The following is a 16,443-nucleotide window of genomic DNA, read 5'->3' on the forward strand; positions in this document are numbered from 1 at the left end:
TGAAAGGGTTAAATAAGTGAATACTTTGTTACGCCAGTTGAGGTCAGATAGCGTATAAAGTACTTCTGTTTCTGTATCCCGATTTCCCATGTTTGTTTTTTCCTTGAACATGGTGCCTGTCAATCGCAGGGTACATATAAACAAAATACTTTCACACTTACGGAGAACTTATTCTACCATGCATGTTACTGAGATGCGGGATGAATCTGGAAAACCCAAAGAAAGCCCACAGATGGGTTGAACATTCACACACCACATATAAGGTCAAAGTCCAGAATTGAACCCTTGATCGCAAAACTATGAGGCAGACATGTTGAGCACTCAAACACCGTGCCAAACATGAACAAAACACCAAGCAGATGTAATTCCTGCAAAACATAAATAAAAATCTGATTTCAGTCTTGAGGAAAAGGCAATGAGTCAGTGAAGAAGAAAAAAAAAACAGCTGGTCAGAATTCTTACTTTAAAGCCTGGATAACGAGAGTAAAATCATAATTCTCACTTTAGAGGTACTACAATAGTGTTTAGTGTTAATTTAAAATACTTTTCTGCTCCATGCATGCTCCACCAATGCCCTGATGAGTAGTTTCATCTGAGACTGCCCCAAAAAGCCCTGGTCTTCCTTTAAATAGAGAGTGTTCAGGTTGAACACTCTGGACGAACTAGTTCCTGTGCACGCCCATACGCGTCCCCGCGGCAGCATCGCTGTTTCACCAAGTTTCCGCCTCATCTCCTCTTGGCAAAAACTTTTTACTAACCCACCTAAGACTTGCTACTAACAGTAAACAATCTCGTTTCTTGTGCTGATTTTATGGGAGAAAAGCTTATTGATTGTCTGCAAATGTACAAGTATGTGCTCCATGCACCTGTTTAACAAAGACTGAGGTTACGTTTTAGGCTGGAGGTGGCAACCACGAGTAAAAAAAGTGACTGAGTTTAAAAACTCCATATAGTACATTTAAAGTTAGAATAATGACTTTATTTTCAGAATTATAACCTTAAAGTCAACATTCCCACTTTCAAGGGAGAATTCATACTTTAAAAATTCTGACTTTATTCTTGGCATTCTGACTTTGAAGTGAGACTTCCTTCTGAGAGCACATTTACCATTCTTTAGTCAGAAATTCTAAAGGAAATCTAAATTCTAATGTCTGACATAAAAGAGAGAATTCTGATTTAATATTTTTTAGTCTCTGATTTCAAAATCAGAATTTAAGTCAGAGTTCTGACTTGAAAGTGAAAATTCTGACATTAAAGGGAGAATTCTGAGAAAAAAGTGCCAACTTTTTGTGTTTCCTTTACTGGCCCTAATTCTCTTCTGTATTAACAGGACAATTTGAAAGAAGGAGCAGGAGTATCATGAAGATTAAATCTGTATGTACCTACTCCAAGTCGTGATACAAAACACCAGTGGAGACAAATGCAACAAAAAGCTGGTAATCTCCAATTACAAAGAGGTAGTGCTGAGAAATAACCAAATATTGTACTTGTTCTGGGACCAGCCAGCTCAACTGCTGCAGCAACAATCGGTTTTGCATAACCAAACAATTTCTCTGCAAAAATAGACAGAAATCGTCTCAGGGAAATTCATCTGCATGCTCCATGTCTTCATCTGGATTTTTGGCCTGTCTTTACTTTGTCATCGGAATCAAGTTGAGGGCAAATTGCATTCCATGGTTGTCTTCACAGATTAATCATTTGACATGCAATCCATTGAGCATGTTCAGGAAGCTTTGGATCTATGTGAAAGCTTTCTCAGGAATCGTACTGAACTTTGTAAAGGGGAATGGTCCAAAAATCACCCTGGTAGTTGTGCATTTCCTATCTGTACCTACAAGAAACGTTTGGTTGAGGTTCTTGCTGCCAAACAAGAGTAAACCAGTTATTGAATTCAAGGCTTTACGGACTTTTTCTATCAAACATATAAAATATTTTTGTGGGAGTGTTATTAGTTTAAAGCGGATTCTGTTTCATGTCAAACTGAAATAACATCATTAGTCACTAAGCGTTTTATTCCCAAAATACTTGTTTAATGCAATTTGCCTTCTCACAACACATTTGGATTTGCTGAAACATGTTCGGTCAACTTTCACGGCTGGCCATCTGGTGGCACATTTAAGTATCACATACTGCAGTACCTCACCTTCATTAATCGTGCATAAAAGTCCAAGCAGTCGTTTTGCTGCATGAGCACACAACATTCTATGGTGATTTCACACCAAAATGGCTTTGTTTCTCAAAAGCCGTATGGCAACAAGCTACTCATTGCTTAATGATGCCCTGAAATGCATGTACGACTAAGTACACCAATTCTCTAGCCTACATTGTGGGTTAAGAGCTGAATATTAAGTCATTTTAGATGCAGCGTCAGAAAGGTTTTAAAGTTCTTCAACTTAAAGAGTAATATACTGCCATTTGTTTTCAAGCCAAGTCAAATTTTAGATTAAAACAACAAACAAAACAAACAAAACTCTTCACAGCAGTTTGAACACCTCTGGTCTAAAACTTTGCTCAAGCTGCAATGATGAAGGAGACACAAAGTTATTTGGCACATCATTAGTCATTGTGCATCTATAGCTTGCATGCGGCATCTTCTGCTACTGATTGGTTATTGTTGGAAGAGATGGGGATGGTTTTCAATGACGATTCTTCTCAATGTGCAAATGTCTCACTGTTTGAACATACGGCACTTAAAAATCAGCTTTCTTGAGTTGCTATAATAACAGTTGTTCCAGTAGCAAGTTCAAAGGCATTCAGGCCTCCTGACATTAGTATATATTTTTTAAGAGGCTTAATGACCTTGACATCATCTTGTCATCCTGGACTCCAGGTGAAGGGATCGACAAACGTCGCTTGCATGACAAATGTCGTGACATCCAAGATGGATGGATGAAGTGCTGATGTTCCCTCGGGGCTTGCAGCCTTTGTTGTAGGGGAGAAGCTTGCAGGAGCTAGTGATCATCTCGTATATGTAAGACTGCAATGATTGCTCATGCGATTGCATGTCAGATTAATGGGGGGTTTTCGAAATATGTTCCCTGCCAATAAAACGTTAAATGGATTTACAGTTCTTAAAACATGTAATAGACCACCAATGTAATTCAATGTAAAGTTTACACCACTATGTACTCACTATGTTTTTATTTGTAATTGTTAATGATAATTTTAATTATTTATGAATAATGCTACTCAAACGCCCAAATTTACCCTCTTTTAAGTAATTCAGTGCCATTGACGGCAATAGGCGTCCGATCCTTTTTAATTTGAAGGGCTTGCTGTGTTGATTTATACTGCCAGCTCTCCCAGTTTCTATCATACTTGGCCAATAATTCTGATTACTCAAGGACACTTGGACCTAGTCACTATAGGGCTCCCACAACCTATAGTGGGAATAAACTTTGACCATCTTTTCTAGGCCATGCCGTTATAAATGAACAGTTTTTGAGACGGCAGCTTTAGTCTGCAGTCAGAAATACATTTCTTTGTTTAATTGTGTGCTTATTTTTAATGTTATAACATTTTCATTCACTGTATTACAAAAGGCTGACAAATCAATAAAACTATCATTTATCCTTGCAATGTCAAATGATGGACTAGTAGTTTTTGTGCAGTTAATTAATTTATGAATTCTTAGAGAACACCTCAGATACTGATGCAAAAGGCCTTTTGAGTTGGGAACCCCTCAATCCTGAAACAACATTAAAGAAATTGTAATTCTATGTCAGGTGGTCTTAAATGTGTTAAGCACTGGATATCCCCTCACTGAATTATCATGATGATCATGATGATAAACGGAGGCTGGCAATGGCTCCCGTGCTACCATATGTAAATGTACAGTATTATTGCTTTCCTCATTGCCTCTTTTTCTTCTGCTTGAGCGATTTCCTCCTCTTGACGATCATCTCGTGCAGCTTGTCCATGCCCTCGTGCAGACCCTCGCCGATGATGGCGCAGGCGGGTTGGACGTGGTACGGCGTGGACGGGCTCAGTTCGCTCAGGGCCAGCTGCCGCTCGATGTCCGCCACGTCCAGGGCCCGCGGCAGGTCCTGCTTGTTGGCGATGACCAGCAGCGGGGTCCCGTGATTCTCGGAGAAGCGGGTGATCTTGTGCAGCTCGGCCCGGGCCTCCTCCAGCCTCTCGGCGTCTACAGAGTCCACCACGTAAACGATGCCGTCTGTGCAGCGACTATAGGGTTTCCACAGGGGCCGCAGCTTCTCTTGGCCGCCGACGTCCCAGAAGTGGCAGCTGATGCCCCTGGATGTGCCCGCGCCTCCCAGCCGGATCCGCTCTGTGTTGAAGCCGATGGTGGGCACCGTGTTGACGAACTCGTTGAACCGGAGCCGGTAGAGCACAGTGGTTTTGCCCGCAGAGTCCAAACCCAGCATGACGATGTGCAGGGACTGGAAGGCTGCCAGGTTGGAGAAACTAGTCCCCATACTGGACACACGGCATCAAGTCCCGGTTGGGAGGATGTCACATTATGTCCCCTTTTGTGTCTGCTGTTGTGCATATGCCAAGTTTGGTAACCCGTAAGAGTGCGTGACGCGTGGATTAAAACAACAACAAGCCATGCAGCGAGCAGAATGGTCGGATGGATGAGGGTTGATATCCGGTTATCATCATGAAAAACAGAAAGGTCGGATTTGCGATCATGCTGGCTGCTTGACAACGGAGAGTCAAATGCTTTTATTCTGAAATGTCGTGCGCACTACTTCCTCTGCGCACAATACCTTCACGAGACGTCAGAGCTGGAACGCGTCCTTGCAAACGTGGTGCGCTTTTTATTTCAATAGACCAGGGGTTTTCAACCCAGTCCTCAAGGCACACTGTGGGTCCTGGTTTTTGTTCCAGCCGATCCAGCAGAGACAGTTGAACCAATGAGGCTTCTGCTAAAACAAGCCACACCTGACTGCAATCAACTGATTGCACTTGTAAAACACCAGATTGGGGAAAAAGTGTTGTCATCTTGTTTGGTAAGAATGAAATCCTGCACCCACAGTGTGCCTTAGTGGAATAGGTTGGGAACCCCTGCAATAGACCATCATAAAATACTTTAAACTTTTCTGTTGTTGGTGATATTATTATTCTTATTTTTGTTATTATTATCATTATTGCTACGATGTATAGCTTTGTGTTACACGTGGGTTTAATTCCAAATGATCGCCACGAGATGGCAGCAGAGTTTTGTTAAAGCATCTATTCCCCACATATGCAATTATAAATTTGAAAAATTCTTCAGGTAAAATTTTCTTTACGTGGTAGAAATTCTATCAAAATGATAGATTAACAGAAGAAGTAAGCATAACAACCAATGGGTTGTTACTAAAGAAGGAAACCAAAGCTACAAACACACACAGAAATGCATTGAGGGAAACCAACTGGTGTGAACGTCATATTTGCTGTAAATACATTTAATTAAAAACAAATACAAATGCAGCAACAGATGAAGAAATATCAGAATGACGAAATAAAAATCTAACAATGTACAAATTGAAAACGTTTTTAAGGAAACCTTATGACTATAAATTTGACTTTAATTCCCAATATTCCTATTTACTTCTATGTTAATTATTAAACCGTTCTTTTCTTTTTTTTTCTTGTTTGTTTGTTTGTTTGTTTGTTTGTTTGTTTGTTTGTTTGTTTGTTTTTTCCTCAAAGTCATTCTTGTATTATCTGCTTCTCCAACTGTGTGGTTTATGCCTATGGTATTAAGGCCTGTTTTAGGGCTCATTGAATATTTGCTTCATGGATTGGCTTTAAGATGTTAGATAAATTAAAGTACAACATTTCAGAGTTACAGTGTATCCTTGCCCTCAGAGGAAAAGTTAGAACAATTTGGGCATAAAGCAGGGGTGTCCAAACCTGTCCTCAAGGACCTCTGTTGGTCGTAGTTTCTGTTTCTACCGATCGAGCACATGCAGACCATTTAACCAATGAGGTTTCTGCTAAAACAAGTACCACCTGCCTACAATCAACTGATTATACTTGTAAGACACCAGATTCATGCAAAGGTGTCGTCCTGTTTTGTTGGAAAGAAATCCAGCACCCACTGCGTCCCTAAGTGAAATAGTTTGGGCACCCCTGGCATACAGTAAAGTGTTAATACTAAACAAAAAACAAATACTGTACTGGTGGAAGAGATCATGAGTAAGGGAGAGACATTTTTTAAAAGGAACTGGTCACTTGTAAAAATAATTGCAACTCATATGGCAAAATCGCCGTAGCCAGTAGGACAGAAGGCAGCACTCCGCAGGATGTCGAGGCAGTTGACAAGGATGAGTGTACCAGTCAGGTGCTTCCACCTCTTAGTGATGGGATTCCTCATTTTGTCCAGGCCCATGTGGAGCTCCTGGATGACATCGCGGTAGCTGTCCCCTACGTGCGCTGCCCAAGTCAACAGGAAGTCGTATGCTGGTTTCCACATCGACTGAGTTTCAGATCATGGTTAAAGAGAAGAAGAATATTATTTAGAAAACCTTATTAACATCTTAAAACATATCTCATGGCTTCTTTGGCCATTTTCTCTCTTTAAAAAAAACCTTGAATTTACACAAACTTGAAGGGGAGAAAAAAATCCATTCTCGAAAACTCCCTCCAGCCCTTTAGCAATCCTACTTACCGTGACATTACTGGATGTGTAAATACGTAATTTCCACGATGTTGACTCTTAAACAGCCATAATACAACTTCTGATTCCCGACCAGAATGGCAATTATAAACTCTCACCTCATTGTCCAGCACGCCACTTTTATCACGATGCGGTGCCTCGTAAGCCTCCATCTGCTGTCTGGATACCGTGGCCAGTTTTTCTGCAAGTTCCCTCCAGCGGGATGCCACCTCCACTGCCGTAGTCAGAAGGACAAAGTCCAGAACCAATCTGGCAACCAGACCCTGGCAGTCCATCTTGAGCAAGGCCTAATGGGGTAGGAGGTTGGGATCAGGAAACATAATGTTGAAGGTGGCGTAAAAGAGTTTGACGTTGGAATTGCAAAGCTCCCGGACTTTTAATTCAAATTTTAGATTGGGGTATTTTGTTATTTCAGATTCCCATGAAAACCTCCTGGAACTATACCTGAAATTTCCCCCCATTTGCAGCCCTAATCCTGAAAAGGTCAGGCAGTCACGTAACATTTACTTCACCAGGTCAGGTGACATTTATCTCACACGAACCCCCAGCTCTCGCATCTCACTCTGCCACCTGGCCAAGCAGAGTGGCGGCCTTCTAACGTGCGGTCCCTCATCTGCTGATTTAAGCCGCATGAAGGCTTGAGTCTAAATATAGCTAGACAAACACTTGTACACACTGGGCTTCAGCCTGCTCCATAAGCACAATGGGCTCACATGCAATGAAACAGCTTTGTTTAGGACTGTCGTGTCATTTAAGCCTGAAAGGTTTGTAGAGCTAGATGTCACGGGAAACAGGAAACAGTTTCAAAAGAAAAAGCTGTTAGTTTATGTTAACATAGGCAGATGATTAAAGTTTCCACCAATCATCTTACAGTTCACATACACGCCAGCTGCACAATACAATGTTGGAATTCATGTCTGCAGATGTGTTAACATGTATATGTAACTCCAACTGAGCCCATTTCTTGATGGTCTTATTATCCAGCATCTGATGCTTTTTAGAAAACACATACCGTAATTTTCGGACTATAAGCCGCTACTTTTTTCCTTCATTTTAAATGCTGCAGCTTATAGTCCAGCGTGGCTTATTTGTTGATTTATTTGGGTTATTAGGTTACACTTTACTTGACAGCGGCGTCATAAGACCGTCATAAATATGACATGACACTATCATGGGCATTACTGAATGCTTATGACAGATGTCATTAAGTGTCATCCGGCAAATTATGTCACTAACTCCATTTATGTCCATCTCGGATCTTTTACGTCCATTCAAAAGAGATAATTTGCTGGATAACACTAAATGACATCAGATTTAAGCATTCATTATGCTCATGACAATGTCATGTCATAATTATGGTTGTCTAATGACAGTCTTATGGCGCCACTGTCAAATGAAGTGTTCCCAAATACCATAACTAGCAATTAATGAAACAACTGGAACAGTAACTGAAGAAATAATTAGCGCAGAACATGAGTTTTCATTGTTATTTACATCTGTAGCGCGGCAATGCATGCTTGGAGGCATGCTGGACAACAACAGTGTTGACAGCAGGTGGCATCAGAGGTTGACTGTCTCCCCCAAGGGAGAAGTGATGGCCAAATGAAGCTTCTTAAAGCAATGAGGATTTGCAGACAATTGGTTTAAAGCTTCATGGGGTTCATTTGGTCTTGTGATGCCGCTGTCAAATAAAGTGCAACCTGTTAATATCTTTGGTGTAAATATCTCATAATACAGTGATTGCAGTTGTGGATTATAGTCCAGTGCAGTTTATCTATGAAGAAATGTCATTTTCGTGTCAAATTTGGTGGGTGGCGGCTTATAGTTAGGTGCGCCTTATAGTGCAAAAACTACGGTAATCATTTTCATGTTTCAGTGTGTGCTACTGTTAATATACTCTTGCCTGTGCAACTCAATCTGGCGCTTGAAGAGATCTGCCGGGCCAGTGTCAAATGCCCCCTAAGCCTCCTGCTCACATTTCACACACACGGGAACACTTGCTACAAGGAAGTTGGAGCATGACTAGTTTTGCCGTTTTTCTGTCTGTGTGTGAGTGTAATGATTGGCCAAAGAAGTTGCTTGTGCCTCACATTTAAGATGGTGAAAATAGACAGAATTTGTGTGTTGCTAAATGAAGACATGAAATTGATCATGGGGTGCGTCCACCCTCTTTGTTTGCCAGAAGCGGGATCAGTTATCACTTCCCACAGTTTTTCATGGGAACATCCCAGTATGGCAACCTAGTTCGGGCGCACAGCTGCTAACAAACCGTAATCTGGCTTTTTTCTACACTCTTTAGCCACAAAAAACAATGAGAGGCTTGTTTATAAGGCAAGGATTTTCTTTCTGGAACTGGGAATGTTTGACGGAGCAATAATTATGTAAAACAGGCAAGAGTAACACACTTTGGACAAATTCTATCAGAAAGAAACAGACAAACACTTTGTTTTGGCTGTACAGTTATGCTCTAATAGCATACAGTATGAAAGTGACCTGTATGTTGATGATTGCAACAGGGCCACTTACATTTCTGATAGTCGTAACACAACCATCTGAGTGACACACATATTCATCAGCCAGTCTTTTTACTCACCATCATGAGCTCCCTCTGGAACGACTTTCTCTCCTTATTCTCCATACAAGTACACTCTTCTTTGAGTTTTTCCAGAACACATGCAACCTTTTCAGGCTCATTGTCAAGCTCAGTTCGACAGAAGTAGTTGAGTGACAAGTTCCCATAGCCCAGCGCATCAGCAAATGCTCTCCAGTTTCCCACATTCTCCATCAGAACTGTTCTAACAGTGGCATAAACATATGTAAGAAATTTGCACGGCTTAAGGATTTGCTCCAGCAGCGTCATCGTCGTCAGGTCTGGCCCACACCAATAAATGGGTTTGACCTTCCCCAAAACCAAAACATTCTTGGTGTGGACCAGCCCCATTTTCCCCTGATAGTATCCGATGTACCACTCTTTTGTGCGCAACTGCCCTCTTAGCTTAATTTTCTCCTCAGTGAGCAAAGCAATTACATCCCCCTTCTTGTACTCCAACAGGTAATTGCTCTTGTGCTGCCGGATTACAGTTTTTATCAGCTTGCCAAATTTCAGGCTGGTAATACAGCGGTCCTGAAATTTCGGGTATTTAGAGGTAACAGCCAATGGCGACAGGGTGATCATGTCCACCTCTCTTTTCTTCAAGAATCTCCTCTGGCCGGTCATCCTCACTCCAGACTTTGGCAGTGGTTGTGGTGATTGCACGCAGAATTGGGTGAGGATGCAATTCAGTGTGTCCTTGACTTGCACCCTGAGAGTGAAATCTGAGATGTTATTAGGGTCAAGCGATGACATCATATAGATGAGTCGGCTGACCTTGCCCAATCTAAGTTGGAATCCCTGGATCATACCAGCACCTTCGCTGGCTTCTACCTGATAGTTGGATACATTGGGGTACAGCTCCACATGAAGGTCCTGGGGCAACTCCAAGATAAAGTTTTGTTTTCCCCACAACTGGAGGGTAACTGGTGGGGTGGAGTAAGATGAGTGACCCACCTCGCTCACCAGCAAGGTCTTGGGCGCATAGTCATGCCCAAACGTGGCCACGACTGTCTTAAAGGAAGGGTGGATGTGCTTTGGTCCATAAACACCAAGTGTTATCTTCCTATGTGTGTGATCCCACACAGTCACACTGTGACTGATATACAGTGACTGAACCACAACTGCTACGTACATGCACGGCTCAAGACTGTCCAGACGCACTTGGACCATGTCGTTATAAATGTAGCAGCCAGGAACTGGCGTATAAGGCCCATCTTTGCAATTGCTCCGAACACAGAGCACCTCAGCAGAATTACCACACTCCTTCTTGATCATGACTGATACTTTAATCTCCAAAGTGACGAAAGACTTAGTCTCCATATTACTGAGCTTGATCTCCACCACAGGGCTGACAGTGGAGCAACGATCATTGTTGAGCTCTAGAGGAAGATCCAGTAAGGCTCTCATGGAGATCTGCTGGTGGTCGCCTTGGCAAATGTGACCTTCAGGAATGTGCATGGTGATGTTGGTGTCTGGGAGCTGGATCACACCTCCATTGCTATCTAATCGACATAAAATGCTGGTCTCCATTGGTTGAGTCTGACCCCACCCGGGACTTTGGCCCAATGATTCTATGTCATGGCACGACCTGGCCAACTTTCGGTGGTTCAGCCACGCTGTTCTGAAGTCCTCACGGCTCTGAAACTGTTCAGGTGAAGGTGCCTTCAGGCCTGTAAAGAAACTAGATGATGGGATGTTTGGATTTGATTGTGCTTTTAGAACAGCTAGTTGGGAAAGACTCTGGGAACGTTTACTGCTTAAGAGAGGGTTTTCCTTGTGGAGATGCTGCACTGCTTCTTTGTTGGGAAAACTGCTTTGGCCATTAAACTTGATAGTCGTAGCGTCAAAGTTGTTGTTGCTTTGATATTCAAATGAGTCACAAAGAATCATATCAGATGAATTTGGTAAAATTGGTCCTTTGCAATGCTGATCCAATGGATGAATTAAAGGACTATCAGAAAAGAGGTAGTTGTAGTTTGTAGGGAAAGATTTTAAAGTCACACCTGTCCACTCGCTTAACCCTTCAAACTCCTTCAGGCCTTCTTCTTCATCTCCGGGACTGTCAATCATTCCACTGTCACTGAGCGAACAATTCCTGAACTTAAGTAATTGGACACAAGATGCAGGGATGTATCCCATCTCTCTGTTATTGTGCACGTACCACCACTCGCAGTCTGATGTGTCCAGAACAAAAAGTCGATCACCTTTGTTAATTTTCAGAGTAGTTAAACTTCTAGGGAAATAATCCTTGATTGCGACGACTTCCTGTGCTGCCCCATAGGAGGCCAATGTATCCAGCTTTATGGCACTCGGAGAAGGCACTGAAAGCAAAAGAAATTTAACAATAGTTAAACAATATGGGCGCAAGATATTGAGATGTATCTAGTGAGAAGTTTAGCTAAACGACATATTTAAACAACAACAACAAAGTAAATCCATCCATCCATCAATCCATCATCTACCGCTTAGTCTGGGGTCAGGTTGCGGAGGCAGCAGCTTTTGCAGGAAAGCCCAGACTTCCTTGCCTGGCACGGCCAGACTGTTCTCCCAGTATTTTTCAAACACTGTGAGAATAGTCTGGGACCCAGCCCATTAACGGCCTCTCGAACAAGAACAAAATCATCCGTCCAATCAGATTCGTTTATTTGCGTGACGTGTTCTTAACGAGCAACGTCACTCTTGCGCGCTGGAAGTCGTCTCCACAACAACACAGATGGCGAACGAGAGAGCCGAGAAAATGTTCCAATCTGCGGTAAATTCAGTTTTAAATTACCAAAAACACATCGACACAAGTCATTGACAAAAGTCTGTCTCACGCTAGCCATGTTGAATAAACTCCGCTCTCCTCGTATGTTTACTTCCACGCGCAAGTCCCGCGTCGCTTTACTAACATCACGTCCGCCCGTTGCTGATTGGTCCACGCCGCTGTCTGTTTGCTGTGGCTTGCTCCGCCCAGGAAATTTTATCCGCTGATTGGTGGCCAGACTCAATAGCTGGGACAGCGATGAGTCTGGTCTACCAGGCTACAGACTTCCCTCTTCCCCAGCCACTTCAACCAGCTCGTCCGGCGGGATCCCAAGGCATTCCCAGGCCAGCCAAGAGACATAGTCTCTCCAGCATGCATGTCATGGGTCATCCCCGGGGCCTCCCACCGGTGGGACATGCCCGGAACACCTCCCCTGGGAGGCGTCCTGGAGGCATTCGAACCAGATGCCCGAGCCACCTCAACTGGCTCCTCTCAATGCGGAGAAGTAGCGGCTTGACACTAAGTCCCTCCCGGATGACCGAGTGTCTCACCCTAACACAATGTAAATCACCACCAGTAATCTCTGAATTCACTTGTGTTCTAACAAAAAATTGGACAACTGTGTCGTACTTTTTTCCACTTTTTACTTCTGTTAGTTTTCCATGACCTGATTTCCTACGGTGTAGCTCATATACTTTCTTGGCTTGAAAAGGGAAAATGAATTTCCTCTGAAGTTGCACTTAATTTCACTATCAAAGCAGTGCTAAAAACATTAATAATGTAAAAATGCATAATAGAACTCGTAATATATTATTTTTAGTTTACCTCATTAGTGCATACTATAGAGCTCTTCACTGAAGCAGTAATGAAGTTACAGTAAACCAGCGAAGTATTAAATGTATTGTATATATAGTATTGCCACAATGTATCTTGAAAAAGAAGCTTTGTTTATGATTCTGCATGCAAAATGTGCAACATATGCACTAAATATTTTGTTCAACAAAAACGTACTGAAAGGACAACTGATATAAATGCTCAGTTGATAGAACCAATGCCTGTTTTTAATCCGATATTACCAAACACAGTGTGACGTCTACAGTGTCTCTTGTTGTATTGTTTGACTTTTGAAATGAATTACATCCAATGAGAATATTTCATCCAGACCTCTGACTTGAGGAAGGCTGGCTGGCCTCCCCTCGCTGAGATCCACAAGCATTCCCTCAGACTTGCAACGAGGGAGGAAGTGATTGTTGCTGGTCATACTGATGATTCGATGGGCAGCCATGGCCAATCCTTATAGGGTCCCACAGTCATTTCATGCTTCTCATTTGATCATGAAGGAAGATGTCATTGTTCGAGTAGTATTCCAGGGTGCTTTTTGATCAATAATTTTTTGTTCGCCAGGTAACCTAAGAAAATAACAAAATTAATCAACTAATTTGTAAACTTTCAATTGCACAGTACTGCTTCAGTTGTGTGCGTGGCATGAGAAAGGTAATGTGTTCGTGTCTGATCTGCAGCTAGAGGATGTTGTGAATGTTTCCATGTAATTTTCGCTCACAAAATATGAAGATAATTGTTTCTGTTTCATTACTTTAAGTAGACTTTTTGTATGTTCTTGTGATTTTGCTGGTCAGATCACACTTTGAGACTAACATACTGTATGCAGATTTTTTTTTAATTCCAAAAGGTTCAACTACTTTTTCCTCCCACTGTGGGTGGAGAAAATATGCGTGCTTTTGTGTATCAGAGTGTGTGTGCGTGTGGGGGGTTGTATGCCGTGTGTATGCGTCTTACAATGTTAGTGTGCCCAGTTAAGGATTTTCAGATTACCAGGTGACTCTACTAGCAGGGTTAAGGCACACTCACTAATATGCTGTGGCATGAATATTCATTATTTTCGGGCATTAGGACTGGAGTAAATTAATCCAAGACTGTGTACTGTGCAAATCAAAGTACAAGAACCATCACAATTCATAGCAGTAACCATCTCATTATTCATGCCCATGGTCGAGTGGTTAAGGTAATCTTGTAGTAAGATATACTCTGCTAGTACCTGTTAGTATATATATTTAAAATAAAAAAATAAATAAATTTTAAAAATGTGCATTTTGCTATTCTATTATAACTCTTAATAATACTTTAGCACGGTGTGAACAAGTCTGAGGAATAATTAGCAAAAAAATAAACAAGTACTTGAGTTTAAATCTACTTTATAATTAGAAGTGAGCAGGAAAAAAAACATTGTAATCAATGGGAACTGATCGTTTGCTGGTTGAAAGCTCGTCCACTGTGACCAGGTAATAATCCTCAATGATTGGTAGTTCTCACCTCATTTTTTACTCTTTGTCTCTATGTTGCCTCATATCCCATCAAGTTTCAAATAAGATTAGTAGATCCAACTGAAGCTCTCCTCCCAGTCCAGAAGTTTCAGTCGTCCGGACAGAGCTACAATGCAGAAGGCTGCTGCCCTGTATGTGAAATGTGAGGGTGTTGATGTTAAGAGCTGGGGAGGAGCCATGGATACGCACACAGGGTTTCAGCATGGGATCAGAATCAACAATGAGCTTTTCTATTGGCTAATGCAGTGTTTCGCAAAATTTAGGTAATCTGGGCACCAATTTAACAGTAACCTGATGGCACATCTCCAAACAAAAACAAAAACAAAAACAAAAAACAAAAAAATTGAAACACCTCATCTGAAATCTTTGATGAATAAAACTGCCAAGTAACATTAGACTCACCTTTCTTTTTACAGTTAACTTTCATTCAAATGTACAGAAACAGACATCCCTGCTGGGTTTTTATCTCGTTTCAGTGGCAGGATTTTAAAGTCTGGCCTGCTTGAAAGCGACAAATTCGCAGAGCGGCCCACTCTCTTCATCTTAATTAGATCTCTCTTTTACTGTTTCCAGTTCAGAGCCACTGTTTGAGGGGCTTTAATGCTGCGGTGACGTAAAGCCCACATTAAAGGTCTCTTCCTGCCAAAAATATCAAAAGGTCTCAATGAGGACTGATCGACTATTCAGCGTGTATTATTCACTGTAGAACCTCTATTTTCGTCAGTGGCGCGGGAAATGGGGTGCTGCAGCACCACCTGGTGTTGGGGAGAAAAAAGTGTTTTGGTAGATTCTTGTTTTTCCTGTTGTGTTAAAAAGAAATCAATATATAAAACAAATTGAAACAATAGCATATTTACTTTTGGGGATTAAACATATACTGCATGTTGAAAACGTTTTGTTGTTTTGTTTTGTTAGTAACATGGTCACTACTTGACACCTTGCCAGCTCACGTTGAATAAGGCACTATTGGAACGGAAAAGTTAACTGTTGACAAAGGAGGCGGTAACATGGCGCAAACATGAATTAGCGATTTTTGCCTTGCAAAAACAACAAAATTTCCGAAAATTCAATTTGAGGTCAAAAATTAATATCATTATAATAGTTTATAATAATGCCCAGCTAGGAAAAGTTACCTGCGGATTTAGACCATGGAGAACTTCAAATAGCTTGCATTGTAGCCATATTATTATTTGCTGTTGCTATTGAGCTGCCACCGTGCAGCGCGCCTTTGGAAATTCGGGTGTAATTTATTTGAGTGTTGTGAAAAGTGGGTGGTAAACTGAGGCTAATTAGACCTTTAAGTTTTCAAATGTGTTCGTGTGTCATTGCGTCATCTTGATTTGCATTATAATACACGGGCACTTTTATTTCCAAAACAAAAACTACAACATACAGGACGCTGTTTTTGTAGCAGCCTAGCAGCAGTACGTAAACTATCCAGTATGCGTGTGTAATGCCATTGTGCACGCTTTGTATGGAGAAAAAGTGCGAGCATGACAAAGTTGGACCGAAAAAGCTGTTTTTGTATAGGAAAAACAAAATAAGATCCTCAGCCCCTCTGCTGTGAGCGACTTCCAGCGCCCCTGCTGTTCGCTGTTTTTGTGCTTCTTTGACCTTTCACTCCAACCTCCCCAGTCAAAATGGACTGGACGTACATTGCCGTCAATGGAAGTGAAAGTAAAGCCTTTATCGAAACGGTGCAGTTTTAGGAAGTGTTTTTATTGATTGGGTGATGTTATTCACAAATCTCTTTCATGATCATAAGCAATTACTGTATGAGTTTAAAAATAAAGAGGTTTGAGCGCAACCTCTGTTAGTGAGCCATTCAGTTCCTGGCGGTCCAATTAGTTCAACCTGGAAAAAGGAATTAGATAAATAGGCCACCAGGTGGGAGTGTTAGACACTCTGATCCAGAAGCCTCTAATCCGATCGGGGGTGGGAGAGTGGCGATTTTTGAGGATTATGAGATTAGGAAGGGAATATGGCACATGAGTCGGTCACGTCTTCTGTAGTGACCAAAAAATCTTAGATTTCATTAAAATGCAACTGAGCACATCTGCATTATGACATGAAGTAATTTCTAAAGTTTTCTGGGCCAACAATCCCTCTGTCCATTTTGAAAAGCAATATTCTA

The 16,443-nt window shown here is 41.7% G+C and overlaps 2 protein-coding genes across 2 annotated transcripts; both read right to left on the reverse strand.

Moving 5' to 3' along the window:
• Window positions 1-1,991: 1,991 nt before the first annotated feature.
• On the reverse strand, window positions 1,992-5,443 carry LOC130912230 (ADP-ribosylation factor-like protein 4C). The gene has a single exon (XM_057830152.1). The coding sequence runs from the start codon at window positions 4,434-4,436 to the stop codon at window positions 3,852-3,854; it is 585 nt and encodes a 194-aa protein (XP_057686135.1). The 5' UTR covers window positions 4,437-5,443; the 3' UTR covers window positions 1,992-3,851.
• A 157-nt stretch (window positions 5,444-5,600) lies between these two features.
• LOC130912229 (SH3 domain-binding protein 4-A-like) lies at window positions 5,601-14,916 on the reverse strand. Its single transcript, XM_057830151.1, has 6 exons — window positions 14,712-14,916; window positions 14,299-14,438; window positions 13,132-13,376; window positions 9,222-11,542; window positions 6,727-6,915; window positions 5,601-6,427 (listed from the first exon to the last, which is right to left on the reverse strand). Exons 3-6 carry the CDS (start codon window positions 13,250-13,252, stop codon window positions 6,203-6,205), a joined length of 2,856 nt encoding a protein of 951 aa, XP_057686134.1. The 5' UTR covers window positions 13,253-13,376; window positions 14,299-14,438; window positions 14,712-14,916; the 3' UTR covers window positions 5,601-6,202.
• Window positions 14,917-16,443: the final 1,527 nt, after the last annotated feature.

The sequence above is a fragment of the Corythoichthys intestinalis genome, chromosome 2 (genome assembly GCF_030265065.1).
Source record: "Corythoichthys intestinalis isolate RoL2023-P3 chromosome 2, ASM3026506v1, whole genome shotgun sequence".
In the NCBI taxonomy this organism is placed as follows: Eukaryota; Metazoa; Chordata; class Actinopteri; order Syngnathiformes; family Syngnathidae; genus Corythoichthys; species Corythoichthys intestinalis.